Here is an 18957-nt window from a genome sequence, read left to right as displayed (position 1 = left end):
CTTGACACGTTGCACCGACACTTAATGAAATGTCCCGATCAATAAATGATACCATCCCTGGCTCGTGGAAATGAAGGCGATCAGTCAATTTGCTCAATTGTTCCCCCGCTGCCGCCGACCGACTGTTTGTTTGGTTTGACTTTCGCGACGTCGGCTAATGGCGTCTCACATGATAGCATCGATGCCGCCGACGAACCTGCGGATGGCGGTGCAATTTCATTGGCTCGCAGGACAGCATTTTTCAATCTGTTGCATAAGAACGCCAAGGCGAGCGTTAACAGAACTTGGCAGATTCTCGCGCTGCCTCAGGGACATTCACCTAGCTTTCTGACCTTTCCTTTGTGCGGTTAACAGTCGGTGTTTAGCTGCTACCATTGGCGCATCGGAACGTTGAGCAACGGGAGCCGCAGACACTATTTAATAAATGTCATCTTGACCTGAATAAGTATGAGGTGATAAAAGGTGGTATTTTTTGGGGGGGGTCATGAATTTTGGATGTGGCTCAGCAGTACTTTCTCTGCACTTTAATTATGCTTCCCTTTTTTTTTCTTTTTGAACTGTAGGCTTTGTAATATTTAGACCAAATGGGACCTAACCACATAACCCAAGCCTATTGCTATTCAAAATTCACCCATCCATGTTTTTTTTCTCCTGTGGAACCTAGGCTCAAAATGCCTTGGTTAATAATAAAGTAACTGGTGTCAAGAAAGAACACTAAAGCGCGTGTCATTTTATGTCAGAGAGGATCCAAGTTTAGCCTGGGTCGTTAGCGGGAATAGAGTCTTTGTCGCATGTACATGTTTTGTTCTGCTGGGTGGCTATTTAAAAGCTGAAGCGAACAAACAACGGTCTCATTATTGCAGGACAATTTGTGTTTAAGGTTTCAAAACGGTGTTCAAAAATAATTTTTTTTTACGATTAATTCAATTTAAAATAAATTAAAAATGGCTATGAAGGTCGGAAGGAATTTGTGAATTAAAAAAAAATAAATAGTGATGGCTATTAGTAGTCAAAAGAATTCAATTCCTTGGCGGCAACATAACCTGAATTCGTAAACAAGTCGGAACACGCCATAATCACGAAAAGGAAGCTGAAATTTGAACAGTTAATTGTGACCATCCGTCGCACGAATCCGAGACGTCCGCTCCTTTCTTACAGGGTATATATTTCCTTCCCTTCATCACAGAATAGCTTTCTTACCCTCAAATGTGATTGAAAAGATTCCTTCAGCAAACAATAAGTCCTTCAAAACGAATACCCTCAAGGAGAGACTATGAGATAACAACAAAGACCGAGTTAGCGCGGTAAGGCTACAAAACATAAAAGGGTTAATTAACGCGCGTGCCAAACATTTTGAAAGCTCTAACGTGAATTCGTCACGTTGGTACTAAAAGAGCACGGGGGTCATTAGTAGCCAGCGTACCGCACATACAATGGTTTGATGAATACCAATGAACTGCGCGAGGAGTCAGACACTGGAAAAAGCTAATGAATTGCCGAGCTGCCCTCGACTATAATGACACGTCTTAATGAGTCGTAAGCTGCAAAGCAGGGCGACTCTGTGCGAGAGGAAAATGCACCTCGGCGCGCCATTTAATGGCTGTGTCCGCGATTAGTGTGGATAAGTGAGGTTCTCCCAGCAATTTGAAGTAATTAAAAACAGTCGGTGCACATTTTGAATTCTCACACAGGGGGTTTTATGCAAGTCATGCAGTCTCTCTTTATTGGGTGGCGCGCCAAGGCGGCTCGCATGGACAAATAACGAATATGCAGCTGATTTTATTGTCGATCCCATTGTTACGGGTGAGAAAATGTGCCGTGTGAATTAATTTCCGCTTTAAAACATACTCAACAACCATAATAGAAATAAAATGTTCAGAGCCCATATTAGCATAACGGCAACAAAGGAGAGCTGTAAAAAAAAGATGTGAAATCTCTGTGGGGAAAGACTAGTTAATGAGGATAAAGCTTTGTTGATGCAAAGTGGTACCGTACATATTCTTTCCTAAACATCCCACTTTTCAGTAGCCCGTCTTTTGGTAACAGTTGAGGTATGGGATTCCACAAATAGCGCAAAAAAAAAAAAATTGTGAGTAGCAGTCATGAGTGCAGCGATTTGCAAAAACTTTCTCCTTCTATGAGCTGTATTTGGCATCCTGCATTCCAGCTGAAAAGCACAGAGTAAACTAATCACGTGTTAACGCATTATGTTTGTGCAAGTGTTCCTGTCAATTATAACGCAACAGAACCACACTCCATTACACCGCTGGCGGCATCGCAACGGCTGATTTTTTTTTTTTTTTTTTTACGGAAAGGCACGAATCAAAATACATCAAATTGGGTCATGTTGAAATATTGAACTGCCTTAGGAAACTTGTATATTGTTGATCAGCAAATTCTAGCGCAGACTAGGTAATTATTACATCATCGAATATTTGAAATACATGGTCAATTTGCACACGGTGACGTCCGGAAAGGAAAAAAGTCCCACAAACACAGCAGTAGACTGTAATGTGATGTGCACCCCAACAATAAAAAGAACGAGAATTTATATTCATTTGGCTTGGCGCTGCAACCATCCAAGAGGCATTTGTGCCCACCAAATGGCAGCTAAGCTAAGCTTGGCATCTCTCCCCTGAAGCGCCAGATTGCATTTGAGATTTTTATTTTCAGAAAGAAAAGCATATTCTAATATCGGATATTAACGCTGGAATCTTAAAGTGAAGATAGCTTCTTTTTTAGCCTGCTGTTCATGTTCTAATTTTAGACCCCAAGGAAGAAAAAAAAAAAAGGTCCCATTTGTCACCAAACGTCGGGAGCGGGCGACGTTAATAATGGAAACAAGCTGCCAAAATGAGTTTCCTGCGTACACTGACCGAGTTAGCCTGAAGCGACGAGCGGCTAACAGCCCGAGGGAGTCAGCGGGATGACTATCCGGCCACCTAGAGCGACTTTGGTGACGGCGACAATTAAAAGACATACAATACATTGAAAATGATTGATGCCATCCATGAGAAGTGGGAACTCCATTAAAAGTTCTTGGGGTCCAGTTCAGTTCAGTTCGTGAACAAAAGTAGATTGAGGGTTCAGGTAACAACCAATTACGGCTCAGCCTGTGAACGTTAGGTGAGCCGCGATTGGTTGTTGTGTAAGCCCTCAACAGGTGATGTCATATTCAGTCGACGGCATTTGCCAAAATGCGTTTTTAAATGCATTCGCAACAAGCCGAGGGGGGAAAAAAAATCTTTGACGTCTTTAGCCGTCAATGGAAGTCAATGCGTTAATTGTATATGAAAAATAATGAAGATATGAAATTCATTATAGACAAAATACATTTTAAATGCGCACGACCCCAACAGCAAATAAATTTCGTCAGGATTACCACCGGCAAAATTGTGGTTAGCATTTTTTGTTTTAGTTTTCCTCTTGAAGAACCGCGTCACGTAGACATGTACTCCTCTCGCCAGGACCATCGTAAATCCTGCACATACTGCGGGGTTGAATTGCAAAATAATCTCTTAAAGCCGCCGGCTCTTTCTATTGGGGATTGAGGATCATCCAAACACGCAAACGACAAGGTTGAACTTCCTGCTTTGGTCAAGTGTCGTACTTTCTCCCATGTAATAGCAAAATACAAAGAAATGGAAAAACACAAATCCAATCAGCGGAATTATCTTTAACAACGCTTTAAAAGGACGCGTCCTCTTACGAGCCCATTTCCTGTACGCCTGCTGTCCTTTTTGTCCTTAAAAGAAATCAAATCCAGGCCATCCTTTCATGCAGTAACTACTCCAGCCTAATATAAAAGGAAGCGTGGGGTGTTTATGATGACTTTAAATATCCCATCAAGGCCTGGCGATGGATTGACATTGGCAGCGAGGAGGAGAGAAGCCCGTTTAATGTGATGTAAGATGTGCGGCGGGGAGGGTTGGTGGGTCGCAGCGGTATTCCAGCCACTAGAGAGCAAGCCTTGGTGGCTGTTGCCTTGGGCAGGCTATCGACTGATGCAGAGGACACATTATGCAGAGCCGACATCATTATTCTTCTCTTTTGCAAACACAGCCGACGCTTGTGTGAGGAACAGTTCTCGTCAACCTTCCATGATGGGGGAAAAAAAAAAAAAAAACAGCACAAAAAAATATAGGCAGGTTTCATCAGAATATCTTATGTGGCAATCAATAGTGACAAGGACTAGGTTGAGGGGGGGTTGATGTGAGCAAGCAAAAAAGTCCTGAGCGAATAAGGAAAGCAAGAGGGTATTTAATTATAAATGAAAGGATGGCACTTACAATGAACTTGATCCTTGTGGTGATGCACCATACATGAACCCTGAGCTGGGGCCTCGCTAATGGCCATTGGGGGGGGGGGGATGGAGAGAGGAGGGGCGTTTCGACCCTTATGAGTGAGCTAGTGGCAAGCGGAAGTGGGAGCAGCGCAAACGTATTCCATCCATTCAAGGTCTTCCCACGCATCTATCCATGGCAACCAGGTTTGTCCAGCCAGCGCGAGAGCTTTTCACACCCGCTCCGCAAATATACTTAGGCTTAAAAAAAAAAAAAGTGTTTGTGTAAATATTGAGTGGCTCTCATCATCCCCTGCTCTCGCTGCCTTGTTGATATATCAGAATGGTACAGGACGGCCTCGGCATTTGGCGGGAAGGGAGCAGTGGATCGAAAAGGGTGAAGAAAAAAAAAAACTGTAGGGAAAAAAAAACAGCATGACAAATGCCAAGACTTTTGGCTTCGAGAGACGTTTTTGCAGGTCTACCAAATTTGTGTGGCAGTAAAACTGGCGACAGGAACTTTCAAAAGTCAAATTATTGTTTCGTCTTCCTTGGCGAGTCGGAACTCTGCCCACAAAATCAATTTGGAATCACTGGCGGGCTCCCTGTAGTTTAATTGTGTTTAACTTTCAAGTAAAATACAATCACATTTGATCTTTTAGGACCGGTTGTTTTCAAACGCTAAGTATGAAAGACAAACACACCGGCGTGGGATTTTCACAAACAGCGCCGAATTTTACTGCCGCACTTTTTATGTCATTAGGCACAATCACTGATCAATTAGCCTAATAGCTGCCCCACTGAGGAGTTCCAGGTTGAGAACAGGATGCCGATGTCACAAATTAATCACCCGACTTAGCCTAATTAATTGACTCTTTCTAACGGAGGATTTTAGTAATGACTGAGCGCAACAAGCTTCTGATTTAACGTCGCCATACTGTATAATACTGACTGCCCATTTTTCAGTAAGACCATCCCATCATTAATAAAAATGAGAATAAATAGCGGACTGGCTCTGGCTTAGTTTGCAGGAGGCAGAGAGTTTTCAACAGCTGCTCAGGGAAAACAAGCGCCACCCTGTGTTGGGTAGGGGTACTACAAATGAAACTTGGCAGACTGTCATTCATCGCCGACTATCAGAGGCTAGCGGGCATTTTGTGACTTTACATGTGAACAGTTGAGGTGACATCCCCATTAGTTTGCCTCGCACCTGCCATTTGCCACAGGTGGTCATGTAATGGCCCCGCGGTGTGGTCATGTTCCGAGTGGATAAGAGAGTGGAGGACCCCGCTAATGAGCCTGCTCGCTTCCGCCGACTCCCCACAGTGTGTTGTGTTTCAGCGTGTGAGCGTGTATGTGTGTCATATGCATCTGGTGTGCTGGAATAATGTGACACAGCTGACCGCTGTTCAGACGCGAAAGGACTTTTACGATAGCGGATGCAAAAAAAAAAAAAAAACAGTCAACGGGTCGCAAAGAAAAATGACAAATGAAGACTATGTATTTATCCAAATGCTTTTTAATTTTTTTGCTTTACATTTTTATTTTGGTGTTGTTTTATTCCATTTTTTATGTTTCTATTTTGATTGATATTTGTATTTGTTACTTTTTAAAAAAAAGTCAATTTTATTGTTTAACTGTTCTTTTACATGTTTTACTTTGGTTTTGTTTTATATTATGGTTCTATTTCTTTTTTTGCATTATTTTATTTATAAAATTTCCTTTTTTTTAAATTTTAAAATACTTTTTGATGCTATTTTTACTCGGCTCGTTCATCCTGTTTTGAACCCTTTATTCACCACACGCAATTATAAAATCTAACATATTACGGAATTATGTAATGTATCATACAGTTTTGTTTTCTTTGTATTTCCTTTATTTTACTCTGCTGTTTGCTGCCAGGTCGGCATTGTAATTCACCGTACTCAGATAAATTTTGCTTTTTGAAAGACATTCATTCAAATAAATGAGAACACTTCCTTACAGGAAAAAAACGAAAAGAAAAAAAAATCTGCAATTTGACTGACCTTTATGTCACTCATTCAAGTTCCAACAAAAATAGCAGCTCTTATTTTTACACTTGACATATCACAAACTACTTCTGTGTGCATTTTCTTGCGGTACTCACTGGGGGTGCATGGTTTATTCTCAAAGGCCTCGCCCTGACTGCTGGCCTTGCTCTGCTGTTCCGTGGCACCGTGGCTCCTCCTGGTTCCGGGATGACTCGGAGGAGTGTCTGCTGCTTTTGATGGTGATGCTGTCGTTGACGCTGATGCTGCAACCACTGGCGTTGCTGCTGCTGCAGGCTGCGCTGGCGTCTGCTGGTCTGCACATCACAACAGAAGATTAGGTTAGGAAGTAAACTATACATGTATATTGGTCTTTATGCAGAGGAGTGGCATTACATTAGTATCAATCACTAGAGGGAAATGGAAAGAAGAGACTGATTTCAGCCAAATTGACCGAAAAACGGCAGCTGCAAACCAAAATGGCGGGTGATGAGGCTTTTTCATGCATCCCTGTCTTGATACGCAAGTCCACCAAATTCTATCACGCAAGTGGATTTATACATTTTCTTCTATGTAGTCCTGTGCAAATTTGGGGGGCAGTAATATTTTAAATCTGCACAATTTGGGAGCATTCTTTTAAACATTGCAGTTTTTTTTTTTTTTTGCCATAGTCTTTGTCGTTTGACTTGCCTGCGGAATATCAACGGCAAACTTAACATCCAAACATGGTGGCATCTAACGAGCAAGTGCTTTGGCCTTCTAATTTACACTGACAGCTTGAGTGTTACATGACATTAAAAACTGAGGTGGAGTCGGTCTATTGAAGCCGTCGGAATAACAACATTTTCATTTCTCACGTTTATTTTATCACCTCTCATTCACTTTCTCAAGTCAGACAAGTCCCCAGACATGCCGCTCGGAGTTAGCTGCAACCCGAATGCCATGCAAATGCCTCCGATAATTGATAGCTTTATAAAAAGACCTTGACTAAAGGATGAAATATTTAAAAGCGCTACATTCCTACATTCAGAGGCTGACCTCTGGCTCGTGCAATATTCATGGCGCATCATGAGTGTTAAGTTCACAAAAAGGGTATAATCAAACAAGACAGAGTAGACTTACAGTCGGATGTGGCGCAACCGCAGCTTTAGGGCTCAAGTTGGTAGTCAATAAGACGTCAAGGTTATGGGTTTGCAATTGAGCAATAAAGAGGCCCAATTCAGAAAAATCTCACAAGGCCGAGGTCCGGAATATCACATTGTATACAATGCGCACCAGTCACATGCCTCGCATACAATAATAAGACTCCCTTCAATAAGCCGCCCACAGTTGCACAGCTTTAAAAAAAAAAAAAAAAAAGGCTATCGTAAATTACACAGAAGATTTGCGGGTTGAAATAAGACAATCGGAAATGGTGTAGATTAACTGTAACTATTACGTACACAATAAAGAACCAACAAAAGAAAAAAGCTGAGATCCAAATTTGAATCACTTGCGTATCAACACTGACTGAAGACAGGATCCATTTAAAAAAAAAATTAAAAAATAAACTTCCTCGCATGTAGGATTGATCATGCCGAATCAGAAGCAAATCTGCTGTCGAAAGTCTTGTGCACCGGAAGAACTTAATAGTTTGATTCACCGATCTTTGGGCAGTTTTGTGGAAAAAGTTGAACGCTATGAATACTTTTCGGGTGAACTATCTGTCAAGACCACCTTCAACCAAGGATCCCTATCTACTTTCTAGGAAGTCTGTCTTCGATCTTGGGGATTTGGTATAAAAAGTAAAAATGTCAAAAGTTTCTCACCCTTCTTCCTGCTTGCCTCCTTGATGTCCTCGCACATGCGATCGAACTCGGGGTCGAGCTCAGAGGCGAAGATGGCGTGCGCTGTGTCCTTGAGGCTGCACGCTCGGTGCCGGATCACTTTGTCTAAGAAACAAGAGAAAATCATGCGTCTTCACGTTTTGTACACTAATTGAATTGATGAAGCCCTGGCATCAAATGCCAGGAAATATCATAAATCTGATCCAGCCCCTCAAAAAAAAAAAACATACCAAAAAAGTTTGGGGTTTTTTTGTATTTATTTTGTATCATTATTTCATGCTTCATTTCAATGGTCACTGTGTTGCTCCTTCCAGAACAGGATGCCACAGTAATATTAGTAGCTTGCAAATATGTGGTGGCACTCTGAATATACTTTCATGACACCTATTTAGAAAGGGCTTTGGCAGCATCTCATGGCATCTGAGTGAATTCCAGAACGAGCACAAAAAAATGCACAAAATAAAGTGCTGTGTGAATTTGCTCCAATATGTGGCAATTTACTGTGTCTGGAAAAACTTAATTTGTTTTTTGACTCCCTATTTTAGGCCGGAAAAAAAAAGTAGTGTTCTCCAGAACACCGTGTCTCTGTGATGTCCCCAGGCATCATTAATCCCCCATTTTGTGTGACTGAAGGGGCACGCTGAAGAGTGAGACTAAAAGCGTATCCACTGTAAACAGGCTGCCTCTCATTACAGACAGGCGGAGGTAGGGAGCGGCAGCGCAGGGGTAGCAATCTGCCAGCATTTGTCTAATTGGATGGCGGCGGCGTAATGGTGATGGAGGGAGTGTGGGAGGGGGAGTGAGAGTGAGAGAGTGCGAGAGAGTGAGTGAGAGAGAGAGTGCATACATTTAAAAAAAAAAAAAAAAAAGGCCTTTCGGAGGCTTTTAATGACATTTGCCCTGTTGGGAGCTCACCTCTTTGCTTTATGGTGAAAGATTTTCTTTGTGTTGATTAATTAGTAATATATTCTACTTAAATTGGACAATCCCCAATAAAATGACGAAGAATCGTGGGCGTGGTCGAAAAGACGCTCAGAGTGCCGGAGCACAGTGCATCAGGCACAACTACTTTTTCAGCCTTCTTTTGGCAGACGGAAAGGCACCAAAAATATTTGCCAACCGCAATAAGTCAACATGATCATGGAAGGGGGACCAGTCCGACCAGTCAAGTGGCACCTGAGTATACGTCACGGGACCAGCCAATCATTGGAGAGGAAAAAAAAAAAAAAAGTGTGACTTACAGTCGGAAAAATACAGTAATAAATAAATATATGGTCGCTACTTAGCGGGGTACTTTTTTGGTAAATGAGCGACTACTCTACAATCACATAATACAGCGCTGTTGGGTTATTTTTTTCCGTTTAGACGCAAGAGAAACAGGGCACCAACGAGCAACTGACAGCTTCACCATCATAATTAGAGGCTTAATTGTACCAAGACCGGGCCACAGTACACAGGATTAAGGCTTGGTTCGTCATCATTATAAAACAGTCTAATTGCATTTTCTCCCTTTGAGTTTATCTTTGGTAGATACCCCCGCATGCGGACAAATGACGGCACGATATAATTTATTCATTTAGCCCGGCAGAATACCGCTTCCCATGAAGCATCGCGGACGAAGCGAGAATTAAAATAGTTACTTGCGCTGTACGCTGATTTCAATTCATAACATTCTGTTCCGCCACCGTCACTAATGTTCTCTTTCAGCCAGCGTGGACATTTTTCACCAGCATACACAAAATACGGATGAATGTGTCAGCAAACAACAGGCCTCTTTCAATGTTTGTGCATACATTTGTCTTCTGTGATGTTCCGGGCGCTCAAGACGGAAAGAAAAGGGGGTGTGGGGGGGAATCAATTCTAGCGGTGAGACAAGAGACGAGATTAAATTTTCATGCATATGCAAGCCTTCCTCATTTTCTACATGGCAAACGGGGAAGCGAGGAAGTGACTTTCTTCATTTGAATTTCCGACGTGTACAAAAAGGCGCTTGGAGCTTTTGTAATTACCGCGCCTGTAGGCTCACTTAATAAGTCATTAGATTTTTAAAAAATTTTTTTGTTTGTTTACACACTCAATCACTAATGGAGCGCGATATAACTACAGAAGCAAACCATCGGACTGATTAAGGGAAGCCGTGTGTGTTTTTCGGTTGTCAATAACTAATCTAGCACCATTTTTAGAACTGATTCAAAATGTCAAAAGAAATAAAATAAATTGTCACCATTTTAAAACGTGCGTAAATCCTGACATAATCACAAAGAAAGATAACATCATACAAGCTGACATCTAACCATGGGGTACATTATGATTTATTTACAAATTTAAAATAATTTTAGTTCAGTTTGTCAACAACTCTGCAAACTATGCTCAACTCATGTGGACAAACCGGCACCTCCACAGGTGGCAGAGCATACTGCATTTTGCCTTAACGACGCCATTCATCAATAATTCATTTTGCAAGATCGACAGAATTCGTCTTCATCAATGATTTAAATATGTGAAGAATAACCAAAGAAGGCCATGGTGAAGAACTCGTTACAGTAATTGCATATTTTTTATGTATTTGTGCATTTATAATGCATTTTTAAAATGTCTAATGGTATTCTGATTTAAATACATTTCTTAAATACATTCCACTTCACAACTCTAATCACATCCATTACATGTTAGAAAAGTACTTTTTTTTGATTGATTACGTACTATAATACGATACTAACTACTTTTTTATAACCGTGTTTCCGGTTTATGGTCCTTGTTTGACCTTTGTAAAAATGGTACTTTGAAAAAAAAATCCCTGCAGCAGATTACAGCTGCATCTGAATATATAAAACTGTGAACAAAAGGTCCAGAGGAGTGTTGGTGAATATATCAGCAGAAAGGTGATAACCATGGAGCAGCCAGGATAAAACGGGAAAAGAAAAAAAAATAGAAGAAAAACACTATGTATGTGATCATGTAGTTCGTCTTACCTCCAGGATCCTTGTCAGGATTATACTCTAGTGCATTGCTGCAGATAAGGTCGATGTCCACCAGAAAGTCTTTGGCCGTCAAGTACTGGTGCTTGTCAATCTTGGTCATGACGGTGGACAGGTCCATGGGCTGTCCAATCACCTCCAAGTAATCCGACACCTAACAGATGCGCAATGAAATTGTGAACAAAATTACGAATAAAAATCCCTGCTTTTTTTTTTTGTCCTCACCTCCTCGATGTCGACGGGCTTGCTGAAGATATTGAAACGTTTGTCAGTGGCCAGCCGCTTGGTCACATCCCTGAGAAAGAGCCGGAGCTCCCGTAGCGTGTTTTCCTCCTGCTCCGCCAGGCGACTCTGCTCCTCAGCAGACAGCACCCTGGGGCCCGGGGCGTCGGCCACCGGCAGCACCTCCTCGCACCGCCGCTCTAGACCAGGGACAAAAGGCAAAAAACGGCAAACCGCTCTTAAAAGAGTCAAGCAGGGATTGATAGAGTTAAGACTGTTTTGAAATTTCTCACTCACACTTGTTACAATGTTAAAAGCAAAGATTAACCACGTCATATTAATCTTCCATTCAAAAGCTGTGCTTATGTATATTGAAAAATGCAGTGAGTCAAAAACATGAATTAATAATTGTTCCTTAATAAACTCATTTTTAAAAGTGAAGCAATAATACAGTTTTATGAATATTTCATAATTTAACATGCATACATACTTATTTTTCCACCTCGTGTGCGAATGACCAGATCAATCTATCCATTTTAAAACTCAAATACGGCCCTGGAGCGCAAAGGTTCACACACCCCTGCTCTGAATAAATGATGTTGAAGTATAGAGTGATTACGCGAAGTAAGGAAAAGCCAATGTCCGCTGCCCAGGCTGCATCAGTAGGCAGATGAGACATGCTTAGGAAGCCCCGGCGGCTTCGCACCGCTCCTCCATCACGAGCGTTCCCTGACTCTAATTAAGGCTAATAGCTCCAGCATTCGCGAGCCGCTTCCCTTCCCACCGATTTTATTCCTGCTGGAAGTCAGACCCCCGAAGAGTGGAGCAGAGGACCCCAGCCTTGAATCGATGAAGAGGAGGTGGTCTGGGGGATCCCATATAGCACATCAATGAAGGAGCGGGGCAGTGGCAGAGGACAGATTAATGCTTGGGATGAGGATGTGATAGGGGGGCACCGCGGGGAAGTGAGAAGGCAATTTTAACCCAGGAAACATTTACATTCGTGCATATCTCCCAGCCACGTAATTCACCTCGCAGGCCAAATATTTAGCTCGTACATATGCAAACAGAATATGAATGAGGCCTACACACGTATTTGGCTCAATGTGTGCTTCTCTGCTTGGAGCTGAAGGTACATATTTTAGGTTTGAAGTGGGGGAAGAAACACATGCAGACCAACACTGCCCTCTAGAGCCAATGTCCACAGCTTCATTTCCTTCGGGTGTCAGGGGCCAGCGTTCCAATCTTTTGGCGACCTCCATAATTGCTTAAAGCCAGTAAACTAAATTTTGAGGGGAAAATATGCTTCTTGGCATAAAACTTAAGTTTGAACGACCTCTGATGACAGAGCACCAAAAGGACAAGTTCTGGGGGGGTCCAGCTTTTGCTTTCATATGCCTCTGTTGCACAAAATCGAGTTTACACTGTTTTGCATTTTTGTCACTTTAAATATGCATCTCTCGCACATCATAGTTATTGCTTTAATATTTTATTATAAGCAATGCTTTACACGCATAGTGGTTAATACACATCACACCGATCATATCCATGGGATGATTAAGTTAATCAAATTGTGTTAAATTGGGTTCAATAAATAAATACAGGTGTAATTAAACATTGACATGTATTTATTCAACTTTTTACATGATTAATTTGCTTTCACAAATTGTAATCTTTAACAAGGGTGAATTATACCCGCAACATGCCAACGCACTTAATGGTTTAATGGCAAGAGTTTGGCCATGGAACTTGTTTATTTTGGGATAATTTCCCATGAGAATAATTCCAAATACAAATTGTCCAGGTGTACCAATACTTATGTCTATGTACCTGTATTCCTGAGGCGTGGTGGAGCTCTGGCCGCTTGAACCAGCAGCAGGTCGGAGAAGAAGCTCCGCCGCTCTCCTTCGCCCGGATGTTGCAGCGTGACCACCTCCCCGTAGGCCTTCTGGAACATACTCCTCACCTAAAAAGAAAAAATGTTAAAAATATAATAATCAATTTTAAAGGCAACACAATCCCAAAAGTTGCATTTAAATTGCTCGCTTCTATGCTTTGGAGTTAAGGCTGCACCCTCTTGGGAAGCTATTTTGCTGACAGAGGTTCTTCTTCCTCCTCTTTCTGTTTCTCATCAATCCTTACTCTTATCGCTTGACGCGTTTGAATGGCCTCTCGGTCTTTCTCGAATCTTTCGTCGGACGGAGGTTGGTAATCATTTTTAAAAACGGAGGAGAAACGGGGGTAAATTCGAGGGGAATGATGTAGCTGCGCAGAGGAAAGTGAGTGATGACGCTGGCTATTGCTCATGGTGATAAAGTCTGCATGGTGCGGGCACGTGGCGTTGGTGAATAATGCATGACTGTGTGTAATTTAACACCTGTTCTACTGGCGTGACACCAATGATATCTGGATTAATGCAGAGCGTAAGCGTCTGAATGTCATCATGAGTAATGCTGGACTACTGTGGTATCCGAATGGTGGTGGAGTCAGAGCTCGCGTTCCAGTTGTTCATCAAACAAATAAAAGGAGGGAAGAGGAAGCCCGAGTGAGTTGCCTCTAAATTGGATTACTTGCAGCTCAGGTGAGAGAAAACAAGTGAATGAGCATGAGGGACTTTTTATCATATACAGAAAAAGTGTGTTAAGACACCGGTAGTGGTAATTCCAGAAAATGCCCTCTGATGGATGCTGTGGAAAAAAAAAGAGATAATCTGGTCACACTGGGATCCTGCAAAATGGTGTCATCAGCGTCAGTATGTCACAAAGATCGCAAAAAAATGGCCGCATCAGAGTCATAAGTGAAGAACCAGTGCGTGGCCAACTCAACCTTTCATGCGAATCAAGCGAACCACAATACTAAAGGATTTCTGTGGGAATAAGTGGCAACATTCTGTGTGATGTACAGCGGGGCCTTGACATCCAAGTGAGACTCATCTTAGGAGGTTTTCAAAATATGAAATGTTGTTCTGGCCATTTTTTGTGCGTCAACTTGCGAGTGTATACTTGATGCGAGCGCTCTAGGGGGGAAGTGAACTCAACGAGACTCACTTCACAACAAGTGGCACTTTGGCAAACAATTCTTATAAAAAAAAAAAGGCTACAAGATGAGTATTGCCACTCATAAGTAGTTCACTGCCAAACAAAACATAAAAAGACTTAAAACAACCACAAAGCTTTGCCTTTCTATCCACGAGCTTAAAGCCAAGCCAATCTTGCCGTGTTCTCACCTCATCGGAGAGCCGTGAGTAGGATGTCTCGGCGGTGGCGAGGATGAGGACGGGACAGAAGGAGGGCACATCCAAAAGCAGGGAGAGGAATGTGCTCTTCAGCGTGTCGCTCACAGTCTCCCACCACTCAGAGATGTGCGGGACAAACACCACGCTGGGGACGCTACGGCAGGCCTCACGGAAAACCTGAAAGTACGGGTAAAAACTAATCGAGGATTCCACTGGGAATTTTCTCGCTTATGTGACTATGTATGTGTGTTACCTGAGCACAAGACTCCTCCGGTGTCTTGGCACTGGTGGAGTAGAGGGTGGGCAAGTCCAGGCGGTGCACTGGCAGCTTGTCCAGGTGGTGCAGCAAGGCAGGGGCCAGGTGGGAACTCTGTCCCGAGCCCGGGGAGCCGGCCAGGAGCAGACGGGGCCGGTACGCTGTGGGTTGCTGGTGGGGGGAACTGCAAGAAGAAAAGACCCCTTCATTACTCGGAGCTGCCAAGGAGAACACCGTTCAGATCAGGCAGATAGCATTGTTCTTGGACCGCTGTCTATTTAAACAAATGGATTTAGTAAATCCTTGTTATTGGTGGTGGAAAGAAAACGAGTCCTGCTGCAAATAGCAAACAAATAAAAATAAGGGGCAAAAATGGAATTTATGTTTATCGGCTTGACTTCGACTCACAAAGAGCAATGAATAAAAGGCCTGCACATGGCGGAGTCAGATGATGCTGATGGACTGATGGGGCATGAGGCAGGTTGGACTTCGTAGATGGAAGTGGCGGTGTCCTCGTTGTCATCGTCGCTGTACACTTCCTCTTCGAGGAGCTGATTGTCGCCGCCTAATACACACGCACACGCGTAAGCCAAGTTACACAAAAAACAATGTCGGAAATAGTCTGTCGGCAGAATAATTAAGTACATCTTTGCCAAGAGGTGAGGCATGGTTATTTCCGCCTACCGTGCGTGTCCCTGTCAGCACACTGAGCATGGGGGAAGACTCTGAGGAGAGCATTGAGCACCAAAGAGAAGGCGCCGGCCAGCAGGGGCCTGAGGACGGGCGACAGCCCTCGCCCCGGGGGAGCCAGGGCCCTCTGGGAGGCCGGCACGATGGCCCTCATGGCCCGACAGAAGTCGGTAGGCCCCAGCACGATGGAGGCCACGTCCAGCTTTAGCTTGACGCTGCTGCCATAGATCTGGGGGTAGCGGCGGCGCAGCGCCACCAGCGCCGTCTCTGTGCAAAGTGCTTTGATGTCAGCGCCACAGTAGCCTGCAGCGGGACAAATGGACGATTCAACAATTGCTTTGATTGTGACAATAATTATTCAAAAAGGTTCATACAGTCATCATGAATCTGAAAATGGAAGCGCCCCACTATTTGAGAGCCACTTTTGGGCAAGGTGACATTGGCACGCTTAAAAATAAATTAAAAAATCACACAGAATTTGCTCATTGTCTTATGTGGTGACATTAATCAAGAACATTAACAACAGTTAAACCCCTTGGCACTGGTAGGACAGTTATTTGTTTTTTTAATTCCAAGCATAAAGTTTGATCATCCATAGAACTGCAAATTGTCTAAGTGACATGAATGATTTCGGGGAGTTTCTTACCGACACATTTTTCTGCAATTTCATCGACAAATGGCTCAGACAATTTGGGGTTCCAGTCCCGTGTGTGGATCTGCAAGATGTGCTTTCGAGCCTGTAAGAAGATTAAGAAAAAAAATAAAATAAAATACCTTCAAGCAAGTAACAGCACCATGACTTAAGTCTGACTGAAACACAAGAAAGAAAGAAAGACACTTTTGAAATCGTATTACTATTATCTGATTAACGATTATATCATCCAATTGCAGGAATAGTCAGGAGTTAAGAAAGTTGTCTGGCATGCTGAATGAAACGCCAGAATAAAAGAGGGCCACAATGGCAGAGTTTCATCACAAGTAAAACACGGGGAGGATTGCTCGAGCTCTCATTTCAAAACAGAAAGCGGCACCAAGATCGGAGGTGAGCTACGCTGCCGCTGAAGTTGAGCGCGTTGCGTCACCCGCGGAGGACTCGGCTTTGATGGGCAGACGTCGAGAAGCAAGCGCGCTCGCTATTGTGTACATAAGGCTTTTCATCGTCTTTCATCACACTTTGTGGATTGGAGAGCCTAACTCGGCCAAGGTTTCACTATTGTGAGATTCAGACGGCTGAACTGATTTCGAATGTGTCCAGAGGGCCCTTTATTTGCACGAAAGCCATGTTTTTTAAAATTGTGACAAGCTCGCTGGTGTAACTGTCTGCAATGTTAAGATCAGGGATCACCAATCAAATCCTCGTCGCCTTAGGCTGCCATGTACGAATTTAAATTTAAACACCAATTGATATGGGCGGATCTCGTTTCTAAGTCCTTGCTCCTCTATTTATGTGCGACCACCTCTCACCAGAAATTCCATTGAGGATGGAGGACATTGACGAAGGCTTGAGGTGGAAAAAAAACGTTTTGGGGCAATGAGGCAGGCGATCACGCTTTAATGTCGTCCGTTCATGGCGATGTCTTCTTCAGAAGACGTTGCATCATTTACGCGCGTCACAAATGCACCATTCGCATGTCATAAGTATTGCTATCATCACAAATGTCCGCTTCATGTTTTGCAAGTGGGATAAAATTCACGTCAAATATGCACATCGTTACACTTCCCGATTTTGGAGAAGGAAGGACAAGCGCTTCAAAACAGGTTTAGTACAGTGTAATAAGCATGAGCCAATGCAATCAAGTCTTTTTGGTATCAGGTACTGCCTCAAATAGAACACTCAGCAAAATATGTGTATTCAATTTAAAATAAATCAATAAATTCCACAAACACGGATTATAACAATTAAAATGGTCCTCCTGGTGCACGCCCGTTTTCATACGTCACCCCGGAGGTACATCAGAGGTCTCTAAATTTAAGCAAGCCCGTTGGAAGCTTCCTGATGCTCGACACATGCACCTCAAGGCGCGTCTCAGACAACTGAGACGCTCCTTAATACGGTGGCGCTGCCTGAGAACTATTTCTGGGTCGTGTGCAATGTTTTAAAGAGCGAGGAGGTAGGAACGCTGCAATTAAGAGACATGAACCTTTTGTGTTGTGCAGTGGTTGCCACCACAGAGATGAAAGACATTTTTGGCAGGTTATAATGGGCATCTCGTTCGGACTCTTCATGCCAACACAGCATCTCTCACCGTCTTGTCGGGCAGGTTGAACAGAAACTCCCGGTCGAAACGGCCGGGCCTCCGCAGCGCCGGGTCGATAGAGTCAAGTCTGTTAGTAGCACCGATGACCACTATCTCCCCGCGGCCGTCCAAACCGTCCATCAAGGCCAACAGAGTGGACACAATGGAACTGACACACAAAAAAAAAAAAGAAAAGTCGGGGATGAAAGCCGATCAGAATATGGGACAAGGACAGTTTCATGGAAAGGCTTTGCATTGTGTAACTTTAGGCTGGTACAGGGTTGGAAGGTTTTGTTCTACCGCGTCAGTCAGAATTTAAAAAAAAAACAGCCAGAGGATCATTTTCAGGTTCTGTAAGGACATCACCATAAAGTTGTTTTACCTGTGTATCTGGTCTTGCCTACTGGAGCGAACAGGAGCCAAGCCATCAATCTCGTCAAAGAAGATAATGGACGGCCTCATCATGTACGCCTGATCATCATTAACAACATTTAAAACCGGCAACCATCTCTTTGAAGTGGGTTCAACAAAATGTGACTCGCCTGGTCGAAGAGGAGGCGGAGCTGGCGCTCCGATTCGCCAACCCACTTGCTGAGGCAGTCGGCGCCTTTGCGCATGAAGAAGGAAACCTTGCGCTCGCCCTGGCTGCACTCGTTGGCCAAGGCTCGTGCCACCAGTGTCTTTCCAGTCCCTGGCGGGCCGTAAAACAAACATCCCCTGCGGATAGGACATCAGAATCAGAATCAGTTTAAAAAAAAAAAATTGCCGGCGTTTTTGATGCCATCAATAAGAGTTGGCGGACGAGCCAGTCCAACTGCATTTCTAACCAAAACAGCAGCGCCAAACCTGTCATGACAAGATTATCTTGAAAATACATTTGACTGACCGTGGAGGTTGAATCTTGAACCTCTCAAAGACCTCCGGATAAAGAAGTGGGAACACCACCATCTCCTTTAAGGACTGGATGTGATTCCCAAGGCCACCCACTTGGTCAAATCTCACCTGAAGGAGAGGACGCGACTTTTGCAACGGCAAGGTATCAAAGTGGTCTCATGCGGGACACGGCGCCACTCACTGAGGTGTCGAGGTTCATGGGGTCGACGTCAGCCAGGCTGGCGCCCACTTTTGTTCTATCGCGCAGGACGCCGCTCGCCAGGTCCTCCGCTGTCAAGTTCATGGGCAAACATCTGCAAGACAGACGTGGTCAGGAGACAAGCTACAA

General features: G+C 43.5%; 1 protein-coding gene across 1 annotated transcript in view; it reads right to left on the bottom strand.

Moving 5' to 3' along the window:
- Nucleotides 1–18957, bottom strand: part of atad2b (ATPase family AAA domain containing 2B) — a 39526-nt gene that overhangs the window by 15944 nt on the left and 4625 nt on the right. The window contains exons 10-24 of the mRNA XM_088286658.1: nucleotides 18811–18922; nucleotides 18622–18737; nucleotides 18278–18452; nucleotides 18118–18206; nucleotides 17745–17904; nucleotides 16145–16235; nucleotides 15493–15801; nucleotides 15217–15373; nucleotides 14806–14992; nucleotides 14544–14729; nucleotides 13148–13283; nucleotides 11321–11517; nucleotides 11090–11249; nucleotides 8100–8222; nucleotides 6411–6608 (exon numbers count right to left, since the gene is read on the bottom strand). Coding sequence (XP_088142784.1) covers nucleotides 6411–6608; nucleotides 8100–8222; nucleotides 11090–11249; nucleotides 11321–11517; nucleotides 13148–13283; nucleotides 14544–14729; nucleotides 14806–14992; nucleotides 15217–15373; nucleotides 15493–15801; nucleotides 16145–16235; nucleotides 17745–17904; nucleotides 18118–18206; nucleotides 18278–18452; nucleotides 18622–18737; nucleotides 18811–18922 — 2396 coding nt within the window. The remainder of the gene's footprint in view (nucleotides 1–6410; nucleotides 6609–8099; nucleotides 8223–11089; nucleotides 11250–11320; nucleotides 11518–13147; nucleotides 13284–14543; nucleotides 14730–14805; nucleotides 14993–15216; nucleotides 15374–15492; nucleotides 15802–16144; nucleotides 16236–17744; nucleotides 17905–18117; nucleotides 18207–18277; nucleotides 18453–18621; nucleotides 18738–18810; nucleotides 18923–18957) is intronic.

This window comes from Idiotropiscis lumnitzeri, chromosome 21, assembly GCF_059441095.1.
Source record: "Idiotropiscis lumnitzeri isolate Australia: NSW breed Sydney's pygmy pipehorse chromosome 21, RoL_Ilum_1.0, whole genome shotgun sequence".
Taxonomy (NCBI): Eukaryota; Metazoa; Chordata; class Actinopteri; order Syngnathiformes; family Syngnathidae; genus Idiotropiscis; species Idiotropiscis lumnitzeri.
Note: the sequence above shows the minus strand (reverse complement) of the source record. Positions and strands in the feature narration are given on the sequence as shown.